This window comes from Paramormyrops kingsleyae, chromosome 6 (genome assembly GCF_048594095.1).
Source record: "Paramormyrops kingsleyae isolate MSU_618 chromosome 6, PKINGS_0.4, whole genome shotgun sequence".
NCBI lineage: Eukaryota > Metazoa > Chordata > Actinopteri > Osteoglossiformes > Mormyridae > Paramormyrops > Paramormyrops kingsleyae.
In genome coordinates this window covers 4798731-4824818 of record NC_132802.1, presented here as the reverse complement: position 1 = coordinate 4824818, position 26088 = coordinate 4798731, and the positions used below count along the sequence as shown (strand labels likewise).

At 43.2% G+C, this 26088-nt stretch overlaps 1 protein-coding gene across 6 annotated transcripts in view; it reads left to right on the top strand.

The window, feature by feature from the left end:
• The first annotated feature begins 2773 nt into the window (after positions 1-2773).
• Positions 2774-26088, top strand: part of arhgef10lb (Rho guanine nucleotide exchange factor (GEF) 10-like b) — a 67547-nt gene continuing 44232 nt past the window's right edge. For 2 of the 6 annotated variants that reach the window (XR_011992144.1, XM_072713435.1), the window contains exons 1-9: positions 8027-8070; positions 8574-8635; positions 14153-14395; positions 15092-15119; positions 19154-19218; positions 22419-22499; positions 22584-22714; positions 24895-25011; positions 25548-25656. Coding sequence is in view for 5 of the 6 variants with exons in the window: in XM_072713435.1 (XP_072569536.1) it covers positions 8042-8070; positions 8574-8635; positions 14153-14395; positions 15092-15119; positions 19154-19218; positions 22419-22499; positions 22584-22714; positions 24895-25011; positions 25548-25656 (865 nt within the window). In the remaining variant the exon portion in view is untranslated. Of the gene's footprint in view, positions 3053-8026; positions 8071-8573; positions 8636-14152; positions 14396-15091; positions 15120-19153; positions 19219-22418; positions 22500-22583; positions 22715-24109; positions 24354-24894; positions 25012-25547; positions 25657-26088 lie in introns of those variants that run through there. The other 4 variants (XM_072713438.1, XM_072713436.1, XM_072713439.1 and 1 more) reach the window with 4 other exon arrangements.

Genomic DNA, 26088 nt, shown 5'->3' with positions numbered 1-26088 from the left:
GGAGAAGCCCCAAAGAGGCTTACCACCTGGACTGTTACATACCCAGAGTGCAGCACGAGGGTGAATCAGTGATGGTTTGGGCTGCAATATCACGGCATTTCCGAGGTACACTACTTATCCTAGATTGGCATCACTGCCAAGGACTACCAAACACACTTTAGGACTGGTGACAGAATCATTTGATGAACATGAAAGTGAAGTTGAACATCTTCCATTGTCTACACAGTCACCAGATCTGAATATTATTGAGCCACTTTGGGGTGTTTCGGAGGAGCCAGTCAGGAAACGTTTTCTTCCACCAGAATCATGTAGTGACCTGGTCACTGTTTTGTAAGAGGAATGGCTCAGAATCCCTCTGGTCACTGTTCTGTAAGAGGAATGGCTCAGAATCCCTCTGGTCACTGTTCTGTAAGAGGAATGGCTCAGAATCCCTCTGGTCACTGTTCTGTAAGAGGAATGGCTCAGAATCCCTCTGGTCACTGTGCAGGACTTGTGTCTGTCGTTCCCAAGATGAGCTGATGCTGTACTGGACACAAAAGGAGGCCCTACACCATACTGATTAATTACTGTGGCCAAAAAACAGGTGTTTTAGTTTCATTGTCCAACCACTGTATGCATGTAATCCAGTTTCTAATCCCTTGTCCTGGTAGATCTGTTTTCTACCATTAATAAGCTCAGCACTGAGAGAGAAGGTTAAGGTGGATGAAATATTTTAATAATTATTGATTCTGTGTAGTATTACTTTAGGAACTTGTACGTCCTTCAGCTCACTTGGACAACAATTCAGAGTCACTAAAATAACTGTGACTCTGTGCTGTAACTTTTTTGTAGCCTTTTGTGTGAAGTATTCAGTTTGTCATTTTGCAAGTTAACGTTTTAAAATGATAGAAAAACTGTGGTAATGTGTTTTGAGTGGAAATTTGCTTGCGCAATGTAAACTGTCCAGGAATTAAGGACTATGTCACCATGGTACACCACCCTTAAATGACTACATGGGCATGGATTTTAATGACGATCTTTCCTGAATATGATCTGACTTCAGTATTACTTGTTACTATGACAGTATTTTTAATTGGCCTGTGAGCAGATACTCATCAAGTCACGTGAAAGAGGGGCGGAGCGGCGGAGTCGGGATTCCCCGGTGTGCTGGTGACTTTTCCGGGCCGGTTGAGCTGCCCTGCACGTGCACACCGTTTAAAAACCTCTCGAAGTAAATGCACAGATTTGTAGTAAATCACTGAAAAGTCGACTCCTTTTCAAGTGGGCTGATTTCTACACGACTCTCGAATGCGCTTCGCGCACATGTATCCATCTAGGAGAAAAACTGATTTGCGTGAAATAACTGCATTTTACAATGGACGGCAAACTGAAAAGAAAGAAGAAAAGAAAGGAAGAGAAGTGGTGCTGAGAAAGCAAGGATAATGCGGAAAACCACTGGAGGAAGATGCAATGAAATGCAGGAAAATTTCAAACTTTATTTGGAACGGCCGAGAAAAGTTTTAGTCCGTTAACTTTACAACACTGCTTTGGGTCACAATTTAAGTAGCAGTAGGATAATCGGGATTAGCGCCACACCGGCACCTCATTCCAAAACTGACATCGATGCGTGGTGCTTCACGCTAAACAGCTGCCAACTCAAGTGTGCTTACGCTGGTTATAATCTTTGTCTAATATTTTTAAGCTTTTAGCTAGCACACTACCACTAATGATTATCATTTTGGTAAGTAGAGCAAAATTTTCAGCTGATTTAGAAATTGTGTAATGGCACATTGTTGGATACTGTTGCTGAAATGGGCCGTTAATACACACACACCCACACACCCGCAGGGCTGGTCTGTATCATATCGCTCCACTGCTGAAAGTGTCACTGCGCCCCTGAAGTGAAATGTTTTCAAGTTAGAAGACTTAATGTAAAGAAGTTGACATTTCACTCAATCTTTTAGAAATTTGATTTCTCAAATAATTTCTTTCTGTGTAAATAAACTTGCAAACGTGAACAATTTTCTTTAACCAATAAAAATTCTTTTACTCTTTTTTTTTTTTTTTTGGTTTTCTCATTCACATCCAACTGAAGCTCTGTAACAAAACTGGTATTACTGTCTGTAGTTCGGCAAGTACACACACACAAGGGAGGTATGATAGAAATGTGTGGATTTGTGAGTCTTCTGTGGTTAGTCTTGAAAGTATTTCTTATTTCCTCCCACAGTCAAGTTTGTGTTTGGAGATTTGGAAGTGACATTGCTGGGACTCTAACTCCTGTTTTCTTTCCTTCTGAAGACCTTTCATGTCTGTTTTGGGATTTGGTGACAAATGCTGAATGTTTATTCAGAATATGATTTGGGGCATATTTATGCTTTTATGTTGATTCCAGGACCCTGTTGCACTTTATAATTCATTTTTTGAAATGTTTAAATTTTAAGTGAAGCTGTTATCATGTCTACTGTCCTTGATGATATGCAAAGTGTGTGTGTGCGTGTGTATATATATATTACAGTGGAAATATATATAAAATATAAAATGTAGACTTTCCTGTGTCTCGATATTGTGAAAGCTGGTTATCGGTTTTATTATTTCTCCCTCCCTCCCTCCATTTCTTTGGCTCTGCCCGCACTTGCTTTCATTACAAATTGGCTCAGGCTGCTGCTGTGATTGGTAGACAGGCAAGTCCCAAGCCCTGCTATTGGTTGGCCAAGGCTGAGAACTTATGTGCCTTGCTGTGGGGCGGTGCTTGTAGCTGAAAAGGGTGGGAGGGACCAAAAAGGGGGGGGGGGAAGAGAGCGAGAACGAGTTTCTCCTTCCAAGGAGCGGCAGAATCCGCGAACTTACTTCTGGAAAAGTAAACAGGGTGTAATCTTTTAGCCCTTGCTGTCAGTGGCGGGAATAAGGGTGCTGGGCCATGAGGACCGAAGCTGTCAAGGTGGCGTGGTGTCAGGATGGGGCCTTAGGGGTAGCCTTTTAATCTAACAGCTGGGTGTGCATGGGGGATTGCTGGGATTAAAGCCTGAAGGAGGTGCCGTGGCTTGCTGGTGGCAGTCCTGCTGGGGAACAAGAGGTGAGTGCCCATTGTCTGCGACAGCCCTCCGCTTTGCCCCGCGCCGCTCTATTCAAACAAAGAGGAGGTTTCTCTCATGGGGACATGGATGCGTTAGGAGAGGGGGATCGTAAGGAAAGATTGCCTGCTATTTTTGTATTCAGCATCAGCCCCTCCTCTGTCACCGTGGAATGTGGCTGCGGAGAAGAGGAGGCGGCAGATGAAAGAGACAGATAGAGAATTTTAAATCGGGCAGGATGGACAATCGCATGTAGAATATACCGCACTGATGCCGACCTCTGATGTTTTGTCTGGCACTGACGGGAAACATTGATTCAATGAGCTGCCTTTGGCTTTGCTGCGGCTTCTGATAGAATTCCCATAAATAATATATACATGTAAGAATAAGGTCCCTGGCTCTGCATTGGGTGAATGGCAGGAAGATGGATGGATGGATTTAAGCATATAAATGTAGATATTATTGGAGAGGTATTTTGTATTATACGGTAAGAGATGTCATTGCTGGGCCCTGAGCCTTACTGCATGATCATCATCAGATAGCGTTATGTTACAGATTTGTGGATTTCTTAAGTGTGTCATTTTTACCTCGATGTGGGTGGTTGTCAGCTTTGACACCCCCATAAAGTTTCATCAGTTTTGTGCTCCAAAAACTGTTTTCCGCTATCGTCATTATAACCATTTTATCAGCTGAGATTCTTGCTGAACCTGTTCTTTTGTCTGTTGCTTAGACAGATGATGTAAACTCTGCTAGGCAAATCCAAGTGTGTGAAATTTTATTGGTGTGCGTGTTGTAATACTGAACAATGTTTTGTGACAGCTACCTCTAGGCACTGAAATGGCCACCATGTCAGACTGAATAAATGAACCGGAGTATAAGAGTTTTCATGAAGTACCACAGAATTCAGGTCTGTCATATTCTCACATGTCTATACGCTTGATCGAGTACCATTCCCTCCTTCTTAGTGACATCACATGCACAGGTTTTTCGTGAGAATGACTCTGCTGCGGCAGGCAGTAAGGACAAAGCTTTTGGTAATTGAGGTATATAAATCATGTTCTGCAGGGTACTTGCTCCAAGTTAAGTATCATCCATAAAACGACTTTGAGTGAACCTGACAGACATTCGGAATGAGAGTGAGGGGAGTGTCACATGACTGATTGTGGTAAAACAAGTGTGTGCTTGTGAACGAACAAGTGGGTCAGTGAAAGGGGCCGGCCGTGAAGGTCACGTGCAAAGCTGTGCAGGTCTCACGGCGTGTTTGCTGTGTCCAATGCTCTGCCCGCGTTGTATCTGTGAGCAGGGAAAGTGTCCGTTTCCATGGCAACACCCATTCCAACGTCTTGAGTCCTTCATGAGTGGGGTCTCTGTGCCTGTATAGCCGAGGGAACTCGGCAGTGAGCAGCTGCACGTTACCGTTGTATTTTTCTACGTTTCAGCCTCCCGTAGGAAAACTTGGATGGCTGGGACACTTCTGTGTTATCCTAAAGATTAAAGACTGTGCTGTTTAGAAGGCTTGACCATAAGAAAAACACAACATGGTTATTTTCCTTTAAAATCCCATTTTAAACCTTAAAAGTGCACCTTATTGCATATATGGATTTTGTATATGGAATTCAGCCAGAGTAAGTGTGAAGCTGCGCGTGAAAGTGTAAAAATCTGCAAATGTTTCATGTCATTAAGAGCTCCAGCACACTTGGCAGCATCAGATGTTCTGATTGGTTGGTGCCAATGACTCTGTCCCCCTATAGGAGGCAAAGGGCTCATCTCCCACTGTTTTTCCACCCAACAATCCCAGTCCTGTTCTCTCTGTGCATCACTGCAGCTGCTTTCTGCCATTGTCTATTGAGGCACACTGTGACAGCCTCACCACAGCCTGTGGTAGGCTGTGAATTATTCATAGGGGCTGACCTCTAGGAGCCCAGTGAAAGCTGGGGGAGCCTCACTCTTAACCCCCCCCCCCTTCCCCCGGCAAATAAAGATGGCGATCTGCGCCAAAGAAACACTGTTGCTGCCCTCTGTGATTACGGTGCAGGCCAGTGTCTCCCAATCTGGTCCTCGGGGACCCAAAGACAGTCCAAGTTTTTGCAAAACTGTGGACTGTCTGGCAGGGAGCTCAGAAGAGCAAAAACATGGACTGACTGTGGGTCCCCGAGGACCGGACTGGGAAACACTGGCATAGCCATTTGAGTGCCTTCCGCCTAGCTATGCCACGAGTACTGCTGAGTTATGATTGAACTATAGTGCCTGAATTCATTGACTGACATCACACAAGCTATAGACGTACACTCGCTAACGAAGGCCTCCATAGCTGACTATCATCCACATGACTGTTGCAGCTTCTCTGTCATGACGGTCTTCAGGATCATCGTATCACTGCTTCAGGGCTGATGGTTCAAGTCGTCCCTCCAGCTGTGTGTGTGTGTACAGTTTGCATATTCACACTCTCTGTGTATGGATTTCCTCTGCGTACTCTGGTTAACTCCAGCAGTCCAATGACTCGCAGTTCAGTAAAGCTGCTGAATATCCATGTGTGTCCCCCCCACGATGGACCGCCATCCGATCCCGGTCAGCTTTGTGCTGAGTATGTCCTGGGATAGGCTGTAGGCTTATTACACCCCTGTAAAGGCTAAACAGTTATGGAATATATACGGATGTGTGGATTCACATAACGGGTAATACTTATACCCGGGACACAAAGGACCGTGAATTATTTAAAACACGATCAGCTTTCACTGATAGTATTCACTGCGTTTGCTGTTCACATTTAATAATCTCATTGTTGTTTTTCTCTTTGTCTGTGTGAATAAGTCCAGTGGGCTGTTTGTAAAATGAAACACCTGAGTTTGTGTATGAACACTGCATAATTACACCCCACCCCCCATCTTAGAGGTCAAGTGAGCTAACCCTCAAACGAGCGTAAAGCTTTCCCAGCATGCTTCTTATCTTACCCCCTCCCAGGGACATTGGTAGGACGATGCCCCCCGGCATGTCTGTACCTGTCTCACCGTCCTGCGGAATCTGACCGTCCTGCTTGGCCAGTGCCGACCCATCACAACACCCCCAGCAAGGACATGCAGTTTGAGGGGAGAAAGACTCCTACCAAGTCCCACCGGTTCTAATATAACAGAAATTAGTGAGGATATCACCGTCTATACAGATTGTTTTGAAGGTTATATTAGGATGCGAAGGGATATGGCTGCGCACCAGGGTATCCTCCATCTTTATGTGTTTCTCTCAGAACTTCAGTAGTTTCACTTAGAACAGGGTTATTCAACTCACGGTCTTCGAGGTCCGAGCACTGCTGGTTTTCCAGCCTTCCTTTACCTGTCAGTCAGGTGTGAAGCCTCTGACCAATCAGAATCAGTAATTATTAAACAACTACCTGGGAGAACTGAAAACACGGCCTGGATTTGGAATCGAGGTCCCGAGTTGAAGAACCCTGACTTAGAAGATGTTCTCTATCTCCCACAATAGACTATAGCAGCAGTAGGCAACCCTGGTCCTGGAGCGCCAGTATCCAGCAGGTTTTCCATCCTACCTGGTCTCTGATGAACCACACCTGATCTCAGGCCGATAGTGACTCATGAGGTGGGACAGAATACCTGCTGGATTCCGGCACTCCAGGATCAGGGTTGCCTACCTCTGCACTGTAGGACAGAATACCAGGACACACAGAGGAATTTAAACATCTGAAAGCAAAATTCATCCTTCATGAAATTTAGCTGTTGATGTTATTTACAAAACATTTCAGAGTGGGGGATACATATTTGTAAATACAGTGGAAAGCGCTTATAGTGATCACGCCTGGGTGAAATTGATCACCATAAGCAGATGATCGTTGTAGCATCTTTATGTCTCAGACAGATTGCAGTCTAATTGACATTTGTATATTTATCACATGAATATAAGGTAATAAAACATACAGTGTCGCTATTAATCGTTTGACAATTTCAATATAGAGTACAGCTATTTCAAATGCTTGTCAAATTACAGAACTGTACAAATTAAATAACTGCATAATTCAAATATGCTACAGTAAATATTCAATTCAATTTTATTTATAAAGCAAATTTTCACAACGTTACATTATCTGAAAGCGCTTATTGTAGTTTCGCTGCTACATTTCGGTGTCTCGATTTTGGAGGTTTATCATTAGCTGTGACAAGCTATATTTGACACTGAGAGAAAATGACATTTTTTTTCTCGTCATGTTTTCTGTGCGCGCCGCATTAGCCTCAGGTAGCTAGCCAAAGGTAGATGGGTTACCGCAAGGCAAACAAAATAAAGTAAAAAAAAAAAAGAATAACCACAATTTTAATTTTTTCCATATGTTGTCAAGTTTAAAAAGACTCAAAATGAACACTGTACACGGAATACTTGATTGCCATAAGCGAATTATTTAAATGGTATTTGTACAGGAATAAGCAGTTGATCACTATAATCGGGATCACTATAAGCAATTTCCACTGTACTTGGTTCCTGATCAACCTTGAACTTTTAAATATTGCTGACTGGGCATTTTAAAGACATATTATTGAACAAGAAAATAATTCAAATGGCGAAAGGGACTCTAGCTTCCACTGCACTGTATCCCAGAGAAGAGTCACACTGATTTAATGTGTAACTTGGCCTTGTGAATGGAGAATGGAGCAGCAATGTTCATTCAGAGTGTGGCAAGGCGACCCCACAGAGCACTCATTGTTTGCACTGTTGCTTCACAGGAACTTTGTGTGTGATGTACTGAGTGGGTCCATGGCAGATTAGGCTGATAATATATAATTTTAACAGAAAGTGGGGATGTGCAATACCCAGGAAGCTAATTCCTGATCACTGAGCATCACTCGACCCCTGGGACAGAGCTGCTATCAGGGTCTTGCTGTCACAGTGTCCAGCGACATCTGCGATCATAACATCACGCTACACTCTCTCAAACATTCCCTCCTTCCCCCAGCAGTTCCGGGACTCTCCCTGAAATTGACAGCAGCTGAATGACACCGACATGTGATGTGCAAGTTAGGTAAATTTTGCTGCTGAGAAGTCGTGCAAATTTTTAGCGCTATCGCCAAATTCCCATCTCCCTGAAATCAGTGCCCTTAGGGTGGGATGCTTGCTTTCTGCATTCTGTGGACTTTGTAGATAAATCTTGGGTGTGACGAATGAAAATAAAAGAGGGACATTTCGTTTTGCCAAGGAAGATTTTTCTATTCAATTTAAAAGTTAATTCTTTCACCAAATCAAGTTTAGTTTTCTGCAAATGAATAAGATTATGCATTGTAATTCCTACCAAGTTGTTGACCCAAATTGATTCACATACAGATTTTATGTCTGCAAATGAAAATGACATAGTGTTCAGTATGTATGGGTTCGATCAAAGCTAACTGTAAGCATAGATGTTAAAGTAAAAATACTCATAAGGATGTAATGAATGGTAAACGGACCATCTTCGAGAAGATCCGTGCTTCACTATGTACATGTCTGTTTGAGAGCCCTATCAGTAAAGCTCTGTGTTTTCTCTACCAGGAAGGCTGATGTGATAACAGACCTGATGGCGTCCCCAGAGAATCCTGTCATACCTGCTGCAGGTGAGTGTTGCATCATCTGAAAGCCCAGTCTGTGGATTACACCCAGTCCTGGGTGACACTCGGACAGTCCGCATTTTTGCTTTACTGGGACCAGGGAGGGACCAAAAATGTGGACTGTCTGGGAGGGAACTGGGAGGGAGCAAGACCGCCTGCCTGTCCCCAAGGACTAGGTTGGGAATCACTGGATTATACACATGTGTACGATGTTTACAAATGTGAAAAGAAAGTGCTTATCTCTTATGGGGCAATAATAAAATATTTAATAATTTAATGTTTAATAATAACATATTTATGTACGAAATGGGAATTGGTGAATAGATCTGAAAAATGTTTGTTGTTTCTGAACATGTTCATCCTGCTCACGTGTATTGTGACTTTGGTTCATTGTAATTTTGACCCATAGATGACCTGTTACTCATAAACATCACTGAGTCACAAGGGGGTTGTGGGTGGGCCAACTCTGGACAAAACTTTATTTTCCTCCTTCGGGGGAAACAGTTTTCCTGTAATGTCAATGTAAAGCAGATGGTTTGCTGCATGGCTGGCAGGCAGTGCTGGGTTTTAGGAGAACGTCATTCCATGTGCATGTTTGTGGGATTATTTCTGGTCACTAAACCAGTTTGAGTCAGTCCATCAATCGGCGTTCAACAATTCTGTGTTTGATTTTGGAGATATTATATAAACTAACATGTATCTTAACTTCACAAAACCAAAGAGTTTTATTCACTATGCAAGTTTAGTTATTCCGTAAAAAATGACGAATGCGTCATACATTGAAAATCAGTTCTGAAAGTAAAATTATATAGAGTGCTTCAGGCCAGTTTGTCAGGTTAGCTGTCAGCTGTTCCTTATTGTAATCATCACAACAGCTCTGCCATTTGTAAACAGCAACAATAGATGATTCTAGACTAAGGCGTTCTTGTGTTAGTAACACTTGAATAGTAACCCTGTTGACACAGCTGGATTTTTTTTACCAAAGTAATTTGGACTGCATTTTATCTTCCTCAAGGGTACAATAGCAAGGACACACCAAGGAAATATTTTGTCATATCTCCAATTGCTTAACTTAAATGTTGCCTGCCGCTGGAAAGTTGCATTCGAAATGACGATGACCTGAATGTAGAGATTAAATGACCCTCATCTCATTGCCAATCCCAGGAACGCTCATTACCATCGGACCTGTGGCCGTAGTGACCCGCTGTAGCAGGCTTCAGGCAGCCGCAGTGAGGACAACGCGGTGCTCATGGCACCTGTTCATAACAGCCCAGCCAATTAGGGCTGCGAATACTGAATATTTTGACAGTGAAACTTTCTATTAGAATTTTAATTATTTAATTGAATATTGCAGTAGTTTATCAAGAAATAACCCAGATTAATGACACATGCTAAATTATTTAATATAGTATGTACTGAACAACATACATAAAAGATATGATTGAAAAAAAGCCTTTATAATGGTCACACCTGTATCCAGCCAAGCCTCTGCTAGCACACCTGTGACTAATGAGCTAATTTTCCTGGCTGAGTAGATGTCCAGACCTTCTTCTCAGTCACCTCTTTGTTATGTATTGTGTGTCTCACCATACATTGTTTGGGACTCTCCTTTTCCTGTGACTGACTTCCACCTGATCATCTTTCTTGCTCTTTGTTATCGCATTCAGGATTTTTTCCCCTGTGTCGCACTCACTGTTCCAGTGTAATTCTGCTTGTTTTTGAACTACAGATGCTGGATTATGGCTAAGATTTGGTTTTCCGAATTTGCCGTTACCTGCTCCACAATTTGTTGCCCGTGTTTTCGATTATGTTTATTTTTAGATAATGATTTGGGAATAAACCAACTGGACCCTCCGTCATTTCAATGTAGTTACAGAGAATGAATGTCCACATATTGACATGATCTTGGCTTAGACGGGATCTTTTCATCAAGTCTTCTCTGCTCGTAGTTGTAAATAAATATGGCAGTCATGTGACTTAGCAGCTTTCAAGTAAGAATCTCACTGAATTTAGCACGTCCCCATAAAACAATTGAACAGGCTCCTAGTCTAACACAGGTTGGTATTACAGAAGGATATCTTTAGGTGATACAATCTGAATGATTTCAATACAGAAGTTTGTATTGGGAATATTTTGAATCTTCAACAAAAAATACATACTGTTCATTCTACATTGTCATCAAACATGTGCTTTTCAAGACTAAAGAAGAACTTATTTTGTAAAACTGTTTTCTGCATTTGTTTCAAACTAGCAAGACAGTTTTTATCCTCTGAGCCGTCTGGCATTTTTTACAACGTAACGAACCAACTAACGACGTTACCTCGACTTTCCCCTCCATCACCTTCCCCATGGGGTGCTGACAGATTGTTTTTATTTTGGCTGCGATTTCTGGGATTCTGCACTATGTCATGACAGAACCTTTCACATGCTCATAGTTTTTTCCCATTTGCATATCAAAATACTGCATGCGATAATGCAATAATAACGAAAAAAATCATTATGCCTTTAAAATGTATACGCCAATGCGCTAGCATGTGAATTTTGATGGCCCTAATTTTTTAAGAACACTAAAAAAGTCCCAGATCAAGGCCTTCTGGGAGACGTCGTTCCATTCCACGAGTCTCCGGGCCAATCTGGGACGGCTGGCTACCCTATAGCTGCTACATAATCCAGTAGCTCCAGCCCAGACCGGATGCCAGCTAAACACATCACTGTTTTCTGAAATTCTGAACTGTCGTTGTGTTTTTAATTTCATGACTCAGACTTATAGTATATAATATTTGCCAAAGCTACCTGACTGAACAGTGTACACTAAATTTATGACACCGGCCAGCACAGATGTTACCGTGCAACCCCTTGCTCAATCCCAATCCCCGCCGTGTCGATTCTGTGTGGGTTACTGAGATTTGCAGCATAATGACTCCTGGCCCTAGGTATCCGCTGGAGCTGAGGTATTCAATCTGTGAGGTGTGCCCTCCTGGGGCTGCGTGAAGGAACCGTACGGGTGCAGGTGAGGGGAAAAAACACAGATCTGGGGGGGGGGGGGGGGTTGAGCTGGGGGCATATCTATTTCAAAATTGCAAGCTTCAGAAATATTCAAATAACATATACACAGAGAGTAAAAGTCCAGACCAAGATTCTGTTTCAACCAACCAGTTTAGTATAAAGAGTCACAGTCGCAGAGTACTTAACTGGTTGGTTGAAACAAAATCCCGGTCTGGACTTTTGCTCCTAAAGCATCCAAAATTTTACAGATTCGAGGACCCATGTCATAATGATCATGTACATGAGATGTGGAACCTGCTCCATTTTCTATCTGTTCCTGATTTTCTACAGCGAAATGGGCTGGATAACTTCCAATGGCTTTGCGCGCGTGGAGGCTGCGGGTTCACTGTGTTCATTTGAGCTTCCTCTGGGTGCTGCCGTTTCCTCCCAGCACAAAGCTGCAAATTGCCCTTAGCATGTGATTGTGTGTGAGTGTATGCCCTGTGAGGGACTGGCATCGCGTCCAGGGTGCTCCCTGCTCGTGCCCCTGTGCCACCTGGGATAGGCTTTATGACCCAGTCCTGGATAAACAGCTGAAAGATGGATTGAAGGGGGCCATATCACAGCAGTGAGCTTCATCCTGAAATGTGCCAGATTTTTTATGTCAGAACATGAAACGTTAGAAGGTTAAGGACGGATAGGGTGAACATGAAGCTTACTCTGTTTTTATGTCTAAAGCAAAAACAATCCATTGTCATACATCATGCATTATTCCATTAACCGTTTCTTTATCAAAGTATAGAAATCAAACTGAACCAGATTGCCCTGGTATGTCAAATCAGCTCAGTTCACAGAATAAAAAAACTGTATCCATCTCTGTGAACGTTCCTTCGCGCTAACCATCTCACTCAAAAAGAACAAAGTGGTTAAGTTTAGAGATATGGGAGAGAACATAAATTCAAAGGCAATTCCAGTGGAATAAGTGAAATACAATAAAGCAAATTCATCAGTTTCACTAGAGTGCATTACGAGACCTGCAGTTTACCCATAATATACTGTACTGAGATGCAATAGACCCCGGGTTTAAAATAACTCGAACCCAGGAAAAGGCATTCCGCATTCAGCTGCAGCGTTAATGTATTGACTTCACTGATGTGGTGATGTCACAGAGGCTGGTTTTCATCTCAACCATGACATTCACCTTCATACTATAATGTTAGATCAAATTAAAGCTGCTGCCTTTAAATGAAGGAGTGTAGAAATACTCCTACCAGCCATGCCTGGTGGATTGGTGGTCAATGCTGGGGCTGTTATTGGCCTGATTGATGGATTCACAGAATCCCAATGAAGGAATCGGCCCCTGTACCCAAGGCTGGATTAACTTCTCTGGGGGCCCTAGACTGACATGGTTAAGAGGTCGGCTCCCAGGGCCATAGGCTATAACTTCTGGATCAATCCATCCCTGCCTGTACCTTTAGTGTGAGGTGCTTAATCTGAATAAAATAATAATTCAATAAATGCCCAGTAAACAGAGAAATGTGTGAAAGATGCGGAGATTAGCTTAATTATGCTGCAGCAAAAGTAGTAATGATACATGTATAGGATTATAAGATACTTGGTTGAGCCAGTGTAGAATTTCAGCAGATCCATCTGCTGCACTAAGAAATAAAATGCTGAACCTAATCTGAACTTTAGTTTTACACATATTCAGTTTCAGTCAATGGACCTAAATGCATGGCAATATTCAAGCTATCACATGTAATACTCATAAGTACCCCCCCTACACTGCCTTCAGGCCACCTTCCCCCTTGATTGGACCCCCTTCTCCCCAAATGACTATGTGCAAACTAGCTTCCCAGTTACAGAACACATTGAGGTTTTTGACAAGATTCACCCTCGGCTCAAATACTTTGACAACGAACTTGACACACAAAACATAACCAAACAAGTCACTACTCCACATTTTTATATATGCCTCCCGCTCCCCTCTCACCATAGTGGGAATTACTCGCAGCAGTCCAAGCTGCGATGGCACCCCTCATTCCATATAGAATAGAGGGAGGTCATTTTGCCTCTATACAAACTAGTGCACAGTATGAGCAGTAAAAATAAGTTTGTCAAAAGTAAGTATGTCATAGGTAGACATACCTGCCAGCCAATTGCTGAAACTCTTTTGCTAGGATTTTTTGGGGAGGGGTATTGGGGAGGAGTTACAAAAGGCTTAGGGGGACAATATACGATTGCTTTAAACATGCTAAGACAACTGAAAATGAATAGCACAAGCTTCCATTTCACTTACTGATCTGTAAGAAAGTCATTCTGTGTCTGCATCATGTCCTGAAGTATGTGGAAATGCACAGGAAGGCGTGATACTTTGTAGACGTGGTTATGATCCTCTGGGAGGAATATCCTGATTTTTGTTGCGATTATTTTGTACCTCAGCTGGTTTCAATTGGTCATATTAGCTTGGACTCCGTTTTACATGTCTAATAATCCGTGGTCCGTTATTTTAATGCTATATCCATACCATTGTTACAGAAACCATGTCTACGGGAGAATCCCATGCACCACAGCAGGAAGAGGGTGATGAGGAAGATGAAGATGAAGGACAGAAATTTGAATTTGATGGTAGCGAGGAAGAAGATCACACTCCAGGAGAGGAGTCTTCTGAAAAGAAGATGGAAAGTAACCTGCATGCAGGACCATCGATAACTTCACCAGAATTCAGCGGAGAGCCCACTGCAGGACTGAGGGACACGCTCACCCAGGACATCAGCCCAGGTGATTGTACAGTAGCTCTGACGTTAACACTGTGTCTGGAGGGTGAGACGCACTAGTCACAATAGTGGCAGTGTGTGCTAAACGTTTCACAGGTTCTGCACTTCCAGCATCACAGATAAGCGCATATCTGTCATTGTTTTTATTCCTGATGCAGCAGTGCCATCAAGCCAGTGTAAATCAGAAGAAAAATGGGATAACAGGAAGATCAAAGGCTCTTTATTTGATTTTCGGTTCAATAATAAGGTCATTGTCCTATGGACACACCTGGGGGTGGCTGTGTTGTGGAATGTGGGCAGTACATTATGTGGGATGGATTTCAGTGAATTCCAGTATAATTCAAAATGTACTGAATGTAGTTCCTTGTTATATAGTATTTTTTGTGAACCCATTACTTCTTATAAGCCCTGGATTTATACTGAAATACTTCAGTTTGTTTACAGGTTGATGATTTTCTGAAGGAGACCGTGATGTGTGTCAGATGGTGTTTTTTGTGTGCGAGCTTTATGCGCATGTTAGAGGTCAACTGACGGCCTCCTCTGCTTTTCTTATGCAGACATCCCTGCCTTTTGACAGGCGAGACCTCCAGCTTTGACCTCTGCACTTGACTATATTCAGCCCCCTAGTCAACGGGCTCAGGGTTGGTTTTAAGCTTGGATTATGACTCGCTATAAACCCTCTCACTCTTTCCCCCCACAGAATTGGAAGTCAGCAAACCTCCAAAGGGGTGAGTTATTTTGGGGTTTTTTTTGTGCAATATCCAAGCATGAAACAAGACATGTTACTCGGGACATTGAGTTAAGGAAGCAGACACTGATAAAGGTGCGATATATTTTGTCTGTGCCATAGTCCTTGGGGGTTGTTCGCCCTTGTTTTTCAGTTGTATAGAAGGCTGCATGGCTTTTGAGAAGTCAGTGTAGTAGCATGTTAATTGTGCTACAAAGTAGCTGTTATTAGAGCAAAAGTTTAAAAAACGCATAAAAGAAGCTAAATTAAGCATGAGGTTAAGGTGGGGATGTTGTACCATGATAAATATAGAACACTTTTTAACAAAATCATCATTAAAAGAGCTTAACTGTTAAAAAAAAGTCTAAAAGTAACTGCCAGCCCACAAAAAAACATCAAGGCGTAGGAAACAAAGGTTACAGAAAAAGTGCAAAAAGTGAGACAAACAAATCCTTCTGGATCCACCTAAGGCCAAAGTGCTGGGGGGGGCAGGGAAGGGGAGGGCCACGATGGGAAGCGTGCGGGGACGGCCGAGGAGGGCCCGTTCCTGTGAGCTTTCCTGCGCTCTGGCAGCTGCATGAAGAGGCCGTGTGTTACTCCATTCCTGCCCCCCCCCCCCCGCCCCTCAGAAGTTCTGCTGAATGCTGTTTTCCACCCACCCCCGGTGCTGTATGGTGCTTCTGGACTTTCACCATGAGAGGTGGTGGGGGAGAGGCTATAGTCAAAAGACTCAGAATGTTCTGAGGGTGATGCTGTGTTTGGGTTCCCATAATGCACTGGGCCTTTGTCTGCTTGACAGCATCCCCTGTGCAGAGTGCAATAGCAGATGAGGAGAAGTTAATCTGGGGAATCCGGAGCAGGCTATGAGTGTGTGTGTGTTTTTTTTCTTGGGGAGGGGGGGGTTATGTTTAAATTACAATGTAGGGTCCAAATGTCCCCACAATGTGATAAAAACCTGTTATTTTGACATTATGGGGACCTTACAAGGGGAAACTCAATTCTGTAAAAATCTGTGACTGCAGTCGAAAAACGAAAATGCCAAAAGTCTTGTATTTTGTTTGGTTACTTATGGTTAAGGTTAGGGCTGGGTAGGGGTTAAGGCTGTCATTGTTGGGATTCGGGCTATGCCCATAGAAGAGAATGGACGGTTCCCACAAAGCTACGAATACAAAAATGTGTGTGTGTGTGTACATAAGAACATAAGAAATTTACAAACGAGAGGAGGCCATTCGGCCCATCATTTTCATTACCTTGTTTTCATTACTCTCTCTCTCTCTCTCTCTCTCTCACATGCGATAAATGATTTTTTTGTTGCTGCCGGTTTGATGTATGTGTGTTTTAATGTGTTCATTCCCTCATGTCTGCCAGACAGATTGAAACAGCCCATGAACTGATATAGGGAGGAATCAGAATGACGAAAAAGGGACAATAAGATTAGGATCAGGATTTTTCCCATTGAAATGAATGGATGGTCCCCACAGAGACATGGATACAGAAGTGTATGCTGGTTATCATTTTACACCTTTCGGTGGCCTAGCTGGTGCAATTATTGTGTAGATTGTAAGTCTACACCCTCAGATTCTGCCGGATAATTGGTGGAAAACAGACTTTGCTCTCAGTGACGTTCAGTTGCATCATCAGATTTGCAGGGCAGACTGAAGAGGGCAGAGACATAAAGAGCCAGCAGACAGCTGAAGCTTGGCCAGACCCTCAGCTTCGCTGTGCCGTGCTTCCCATGGCTTTGGGTTCTTTTCCCCTCGGACAAAATTCGGAAACCATAGACCTCCAAGGATTTACAAACCTGACTGGATATATATGGCTGTAAGCAAATCACCGTAAAATACTAAAGTTTACAGAAAATAATTTCAGGGATAAAATTCTACTTTAACAAGGTCCTGTTTGAGTAGTAAATTAGTACTTTTAGCAACTTTTAGACCACAGATATAAAAAGTAACAATAGGCAGCATATCACCCTTGGTTTGTCCAGTTTGGAGAGTGTTTGCTGTTGAGTGATATAGGCGTGTATGATACGAGGAAAAACTGAGCTAAATGTACATTATTAATCTAATAAAAACAAGTCAGTGAAACATTCTTATCAAGCTACATATACGAGTATAGCTAGTTGTCTTAATTAGCCCATTGGTAGAACTTTATAAACTGTGGATAACTGTTCTGTTGATTTGATTCGGTTTGGACCAATTATTCAGCTCATTTCTAGTAGGCTAGAAGATATACAATAAATCATAGGTCTGTACAGAACATGATTTGTTTTCTGTCTCGCAGTGGGTGGGATTTAGATAAACACTAACACAGGGTGTTTATTAGGTTTGGGCTACAAAGAATTACATTTACCAGTAATTGAAATCTAACATTTATGATGCAATAATGATTAGCAGTTGCACAAACTTGAGTGAATTTCTGGTTTGAGCTCCTAATTAATATACTGCCCTGTTCGCCTAAGGACAGAACCACAAGGGTCCCCTCGACATGGAGCCAAAATCAATCCCTGGCAATATCCTCTCCGATAGACTCAAAGTAATGGCTGTGGAAATAAATGTTGTTTAGTATTTAAGTGGAAATATAAACAGCTGGACCAAATTAAAGAAGCTCGTTAACTAGTGATGGTTGACTGATATTTTTGCAGAATGTGATTCATTTTCAAACACTATCAGCTGACTGCATCTGTGCATGTCTGGTGCCAGTTAACTCAACAATCTGGTTAGGTTAAAAGTAATCTGTGATCAGGCCTGGTCAGTCCATCTGGCATACTGGCATTTTCAGGTGGGCCTATGGATTTTGGGTGGGCAGAATTTATCGCAGGGAACCGCACAGTCCAGGGCCAATGCTTAATCCCGAGGTACCAAAGTGTTTTCTTAAAAAATTAAAGAACAAATCAGAGTTTGTATTAGAGAGAATTTGTGGGAAGGGAAAGCGGCAGAGTTAAAGGGGCTGATGTTGCGGAAAATACCCAAAACTGTTATCTCCATGATGTCAAAACTGCTTTGAAGGGTAGAGAGCAGTAGAGATGATTTAAACCAGAGAAAGCAAAGGCCCAGCAGTGGATACAGATTAAAGAGAGTCATGTGGGTGTCTTCTCTGAAAGCCTTATGCATCAGACTGCTGGCCTTTAAGTCTTACCAACCCACACGGTTCAGTCCTGAGCCTCAGGCCCCCTATCAACAGTTCAGTTGTCTTAAGGGTCGATAAAGTTAATAATATTCAGCGAAGATATTTTTGCCCATTTGCAGAGGCTTTTAAATCCTCATATTATATTCAGTTATTCAGACATAGTCTTTCTATATTCAAACAGTTTGCACTCCATGTGATACAAACTGATACTGATTCACATTAAAATGTCCTTAAACAGCTTGAGCGCTTTGAGAAGATGGAGCGTTAAGAGAAACAATGAATTCTTAATATGACGCTTCTCATTAAAATGAATCAGGCAGACATTTCCAATGGTATTCAGCTAGCCATGTGAAACTGTAACACACTGCAGAGCTTCATTTGGAAGGGCAGCGTCTGAAAAATGATAAATTTCCATGTCATAAGTAGGTGTGTCTGTAACTGGCTGACTCATTGGGTTTTCCATTAATTCGATGGGCTTTTACGACTGTGTTAACACAAGCTGAATGCAGATTTCCTAGCCAGTGGCACCTGGTGACTAATCATTCATTCATTCTTCTCATCTTCTACATATTTTTACGTCAAGTATTACGTTAATTCTTTAAGATTAAAATGAACTCAAACAAATTTTGGTTTTCGAATTCTGGGGGGAAATCATGAGGTGAGAACATTCTTGAGTTTGAGTTCTTGAGTTGGCGTTTGAATGAAGTAACACACTTGACTTTCCAAAGTCCACCCTTCATGAGAGAGAGAGAGAGAGAGAGCGAGAGAGAGACATACATTCTTATGCTGGTTTTATGGCACCATACTACTACTTCGTCCTAACAGAATTATTACAGGCCTTTGACTTGAGATCAGCTGCTCTGAGCTCACGTGTTAACGGCACTCTTTGCTCTGCTTGTTGTTCAGGGGCTCTTCTTCTACTGCACCACAGCCATCACCTGACTGCCAGAGAAGGGACAGCATATGTGAAGGTAAAGTACTGCAGACTGTTTTTGTTGTCTAGTTTTGAAGACCACTAATGTGGAAGATCTGTATAACCCACAGACAGCATAACAATAGCATACAAAGCATGTGTCCTTAAGTCACACTTCTGAAGACGCAAGGGTTAGCACTTTTATTGTAGTAGATAGTGTGATGGTTAAAGACATGGCCTGTTACAGGTTCAAGTTCTGGTAGGTTTTATTCAGTAAGGTACCAAACCTAAATAGGTAGGTTATTGTGGGTGAACTGGATATGAATCCAAATGTTGAAAGACTGATTGCAGTGCTACCTTGTCTGTTATTCTCTGTTCAATTACACATTTGGGTTGCCACTCGATGACCTTTGTGGGGCACTTTCCTCAGAACCCACAGGGTGTCTTACGTGACAATCAGAAACCCCATTGACTGTGTCTTCTAGAAGGAATGTTGGGTGCAGTAACATATCACATTAATTACAAGTCCAAGCCAAGCGCGGTCAAACAAGTTTGGTGTATTTTGACACAAATGTTACATTCCATATATAGATGAAAGTGTATTGTTTACATGAAAAGGTTTGGGTATTTATTAGTGATGGGAGGAAATAAGGGTTCAAATCCAAATAGATTATTGACAGCTAATGTTAATCCCATTTAATCCTAGACTTTCCCATCACTGGTATTTATAGTACACAACATTCCCTGGCCCTCTTCTTTCCCCATAGCATCTGAAATAATGTGAACACCGATCCTTTCACCCTCGATCTCACAATATTTCGATATCTGATATTTCCCGCCATCAGTTGATATTCCCATCCAACAAAACAAACGAACTGGAACAGGTTTCAGAAAGCGGGTACTTTATAGATGTATACCACAAAGCATCATTCCTGAGCTGTAATGATGTAATCCTGAGCTGTCATGCCAGCAAACTTAACAGATCTTGTTGATTGTGTATCTTTGTATCATGGGGTGGAGCAGCCAAACAGAACCACGGAGTGTAGGGAGTTGCCTGTGATTTAGGGTTTTATTCAACAGGTTACACATTTTTTCTGGGAATAGGGTGGAGACTAAATCTTCTACACAAAAGGGAAAAAAAGTTTGTTGCCACGTGACAGCAAAATGAGAGGAAAAAAAACAGCTGTGTGGCATTTATGTTGATTCCGTTTCTGAGAGCGAACACCCTGATCTGTGTCATTGGCTTCAAACTGAATAGTCTGTGATGATGACAATGAGCAAGAGACAGGTGACATAAATTAATATGGATAACACCAGTCACCTGACTCTCCCTCCTGAGTTGGCCCCGCCCCCACTCACTAATTTACCTTGATCTAATTGAAATCTAAAGCTGTCATATACATTTTATTGAACTTTCTCTTAACTTTTGCCCAGGTGAAATTACACACTGATCTAGAGAACATTAAGCCTAACTTGATATTTTGGACTGGTTAAACAGCAGCTGATGGAATTAGAAATAATTGTCCCAGTTTTTTCGTAAGTTTAATACCCAGAAGAAATGCGCATTTGTTTAGTATGGAGAACAAAAGTGTTTTTGAATGAACAGAAATTCTTAGTCTTAGGGAACGTAGTTCATGGTTTTATTGAGAAGGTGGAGAACCTGGAACTGGAACATCCAGCCTGGCCCTGGAGCAGTTGCTATGGCGATGATCTTGGTTTTGTGTGTGTGTGTGTTTAGCTGACGCCCCAGTGTGATGTCAGAGCTCCGTCTGCACCTGCACAGAGGTTCCATTACTGGGGCTGTTCGCCCTGCCCGGTCCCTGCTGTGACGGCAGTCTGAACACTCCTGCAGCCCTGGCATCTTACTTTTATTTTTGTCTCTGTTTCCCTCCCAAACATCATCAATGAAGAGAAACAACTGATTGGCTGGTAACAATGGATGTTAGGACAAATTGTGCTGAGCCATTGTAAGGTATAGGGACCAGCGTCAGGAATGTTGTCTCATCTGCGTCAATAACTGCTTCCCAAGGACCTTAAGCGGCACAATGCTGCTATGTGCTGGGGGGTTCGGTTTCCCAGCGGTTCAGGTCGATAAAAGCCGCGCAAGGAAATTTTAATCATTCAGCGGGGAACGAGCACTGCAGGCCGCCAAGGTCAGTAGATGCACCTGTCTGTGAGCTCTGTGTGAGGCTGCACTAAGGACACAGTCAGCAGTAAATGCAGAAGCAGGAACAGCACAGACACGTGGAACCAAGAAAGTGCACCAGCTGCTCTTTCCTCACAGACTGATTCTGGGTATTTCAGAAATATCACAAGGTCCTTCCCGATTTGCAGAAAATGCAGCCTTGCTGAAATTACACGTACCTGATGCACATAGCTGAATGTTAATATGAACTTACAGCTACGTTTACGTAGTTGTGCATCGTAATGTATTTTGACAAAAAGAGACAATTTTGAAAATTGTAAAACAGGACGTTTAAGTTTTTTTTTTATAAAAATGACTTTAACCATTCGGTTGGATGGACAACGTGAGACAAAACAGAACAAAAACAATATTTGGTGACTACGCACTTAATCTTGATTTTGCAGTCCACATCTCTAACTGCTAACTCGGCAGAAGACGAATAGGCGCTGTCATTGTATCCCTGTAGGTGCAGTGGAGAGGTCGATCTATTCAGTTCAGTTGATTTTGCATTAGCTAAACATTTTGCCTTTTTATGTTACTGATCCAAATCGGTACTCTTACAATTTCATCATTTAAGTATATATAACGTCAAATGTAACAATGTGTCGAGGGTTAAAGTTTATTCAATAACATTCTATTGATGCTGCTATCTGTTTACTCGTACATAATGAATATACAATGTAATAAAATACCTCGGACATTGTGCGCGCTACAAATTTTGTGCAGTTAGCTGTTGATTTTAATTGTAGTTTTAGCTCCGTAATATGTAGAAACCACTAAAGCTAGATTTTGAACATTTCGACAATAACGATTATTAAATCGTAATTTTATTACTAAAAGTAGGCTAACTGTGATTCTGAAGTAGTTCTTAATTGTTCCTTTGAATATATTATTGAAAAATATAACTGGCAGACAATAACTGTTAATCCTCACATTTTCATGCAACTGTCACTCAGGCACGGTTATTAATGTATTTACTCTAAAAGGAAAGGAATGCTGATTGTTTTAGTTTTGAATTTATTAATTTGATGGATGCAATTACTGTAAAAACCTGCCTGGAATCTCTTTTGCAGGCAGCGCTGAGCCGACGACAGAGTGTCCCGAGGTCATTTACGACGATGTACCCGATGAGAGTTTCCTTTCTCCAGACGAAGGTCAGCTTGGACGGGGGGAGGCGCGCGCAGCCGGAGTGGACCGTGCGCATCGTATCGCGTTAACGCGCCTGTCGTTTCTGTTAGATGAGCTGATCTACGAGGATGTGCAGCGATCCGAGGACGGGATCGAGACAGGCAATGGATGGAGCTCCAGCGAGTTTGAGAGCTACGACGAGCAGTCGGACAACGAAAGCAAGCTGCCCACTCGCAGTAAGGTACGGAGCAGCAAAGTCACCAGCATACTTTCTATTACTTTGTCATGACATTTGACAGTGTTTGGGAGTCTAGTATGTGAATAAGGACTGATTTGTTATATTGTGTGTGTGTGTGTGTGTGCGTGTGTGTGAGGGGGGGGGGGATTTCTCTGGGCACTCTAGGCTGACATTTTTGGAGTTGAAAGAGAAGCGAGAGAATAAAAAAAACATGCAACGTCAATAATCTGCTAATCGGTGCGTTCCAGCGGAAAAAAATTACCGATCGAGGGTTGGGTGCTGTCAGTAAAATTTGCCGGTCGAGGTAGGGGATTCTGGCAGCAAAATTTTCCGGGGCCCCTAATTTTGCCTTGCCCTCTGAGGCTGAAGCCTAGGATAGCTTATGCATTAATTGGCGCCTATTTGGGGCCCGTGTGGGAATCACCCCTGCATAATTTCTGGTAGTGGAGGATTGCGTTTGCACTCCCCCCCCAGTTGGGGGCAGTGTTTGGCTAAGCCTCTGCCTGTGATTGGAAGGTCGCTAGCTTGAGCCTGACTGAATAGTCATGTGCCTGTGGACCTCAGAGCGAGGACCTTAACCCCCCAGCTCCATGGTGCTGCTGCAGGTGGCTGCCCTTCGCTAGCAAGCTGGCTCTCACTGGGGTGTGTCATGGAGAGCCAGATGGGGTAGGTGAAAAGGGAATTTACCCTGCTCCCCTAGTTTAGTGACTGGTTGTAGGGGCGGTGACTTGGGTGGTGGTAAATGCTGCAGCTGTGTGAGCAAATCCATGGTAAGGCAGACGTCACACGTCACAAATGAAAGACGATTTAGAGACATTTTAATGTTACACAAAAAGGTACATGCAGGCACAGAGAGAGCTGGTGCTGCTTTCTCACCTGCCAACTTGCAGATGTATGACAAACGCTTTGTCTCTTTAGTCCTCACATTGTACATCGATTACTAAGCATTATCCACCACCAGATTGATAAAAGGACAGATGTTTTTTTATGGCTTGTGTAGGTATCAGATACTCAAACTTTACACCAGTCCTTGATTCTGCATGGAAGAAATTTTTATGTAGTTCAAACTGTGCTCATTTTGGTGTCGGCCCACAAGGGGGAGATATTTGCTGAAAATACATGCGCCTGGTCTTTGAGAGGAAAACTTCCCGAAAATAACCGTGGTGTAAAATAGTTTATTTTTTCTAGATCCTCATAATTCTGTCTGACGGCAGGTTTGTCTGTGAGGTGATCAGATCCTAATGTCCAGCATGATATTAAAGCTAAAATCTGGCCTGGATCCTGGACCTGGACTCCCCCAGTGCCTATTGTTTGTATTTAGCAGTGATCCTTAACGGGCATCTGGACTGTGAAGTGTCTTGCCGCTGGGGTGTCTCAGTTTTGGTTCCTCTCCCGGCTTCTCTTATCCTTCATTGCGCATCGGGGCCAGTCTCTGTCTCTTCTCCATGCGACATCCTGGGGGGGGGGGGGTGAGAGCGCTTAATGGGAGCCCCGGACTCCGCTTACCTAGTCCAGGTGCCGCCCTGGGAAAAAGTGGTGGTTCCAGCTTCTGCCGTTGGTGTGCTGTTCTGAGACTGAGCTCAAGTGCTGCACAGCCAGACAAAGGGACAACTTTAAACACAAAGATTCTGGATTCTCTAATGTAAGTAACGTAATGGAGATGCATTAAAGAAGCTGTTAGTAAACGCTGATGGTGCATTTTACTGTTACACAGCGAGTTTTTGAGTTTTCAGCTGCTGTATGTAATGTCACTGTTTTGCAGCACTAAGGGGTATCATTTTGTCAGGCATTCGTAATAGTTTATTGATGTTCGTTTTGGGACTTCACGCAGATACAGATCTCACCCGTCCTCATCGTGTAGTTCCAGGCTAGGATGGTGTTTTGTTCACAAAGGGCCGGTCGTGATGAGAGCAGAGTCTGCTTCAGCCGTGCTGTTTGAGGAACAGGGAGAACGAATGCTGTGGTGCTCGAGGCCCAGAGTGTCTGCACTGTTCCTGCTGCCCTGTCCGCAGTGTTTTCTGTTAAAGCCTCATTGCTGTGCCCTACTGTGTTGTATTAGCCATTCGGTTTCCTTTTTGACTCATCCCATTGTGTGCCCCCCCCCCCCCCTTCCTCTTGCTTTCCCTTCCCTGCCCAACTTGCTTCCCCTTCTTCATGGGGCCCCGTTGCCACGGCGACACCAGCAGCTCTCCCCAGACGTGCGGCGACTGAAGGAGCGCTGTGCCAAGACCAGGCGTGAGCTGGCCATGCGGCTGGGGGGCCGCGATGTCACACAGATCAAACAGAGTTACGATGCCAAGGTAGGCTGCCCCACCCCCCGGGGACTGCTCCAGCAGCCCAGAAACAAAGTAAACCCGGGCCAATAAAAGTTCCAGCCTGAGAACACTGTTCTCTAGCCGGTCAGCTTTCTCTCACAGAACTGGGTCCTGCAGGGTTTTTCCACTCTGTGCAATAAGGCCACGGTGATACATAAATAAGGCATAAATATCTGGAGGAATCACCCAGAGACGTCTCCAAATGCTCATAATTAATAAGCTGAATTCTTGGAGCAGTGTATTAAAAACCACTCTAACTTATTACTGTGGTATGAAATCTGCCCCGGCGGCTTCAGAAGCTCAGAGTGCTGTAGACGGCTGCATTGGGGTGCAGGAGTGGCCCGGAGCGTGTAATCTGTCCCAGAGAGATAAGTAACGTGGCGTTTGTCCCGCCGAAAACGCCCCACGCCGTGGCCCCGCATCGGCCACATCCGCCTGCCTGACCTGCGGATAGAGGCGGCTTTCGTTCTCTTCTGGCAATTGACTCACTTTCTGTTCCACTGCCATCTGACCGATTGTAGGTGCAGCAGCTAATGAAAGCAGCCAGGAACGGTACCAAGGATGGACTGGAAAAGACCCGGCTGGCCATGATGCGCAAAGTCTCCTTCCTGCAGAAAAAGGAGAATTCAGGTGACTTGGGGGGGGAGAACACATCTTTCACTCAAGTCTGGGTCGTTGACTTATGCTCCAAACTAACGGAGAAAACCTTTGGAAATGTACATGCAAACTGTTTACCTGTATCCATGTCTGTATTTCACTTATTTATTTACAATAGTTGCAATATGCACTTCATAATAACAGTACATATTATGTCTCAATACACATGTCGTGTGCTTAAAGATACATCTTGCGACACTGTCAGTTCTGATTACGCCTGCAGGTTATATAGTTATTAAGGTCCTGACTTGTCGGTACCTGTCACAGGAGCAGGTCTCCTTGCTGTAGAACCTGAAATGCTCTAGTTGCAGCTCTTTAAATGTGTAAAAGGTGAATGTCAGTGATTAGGAAAAAGTCTCATATCAGCGACTTAATATGTGCAATGATTACCGACTGACATGAGCT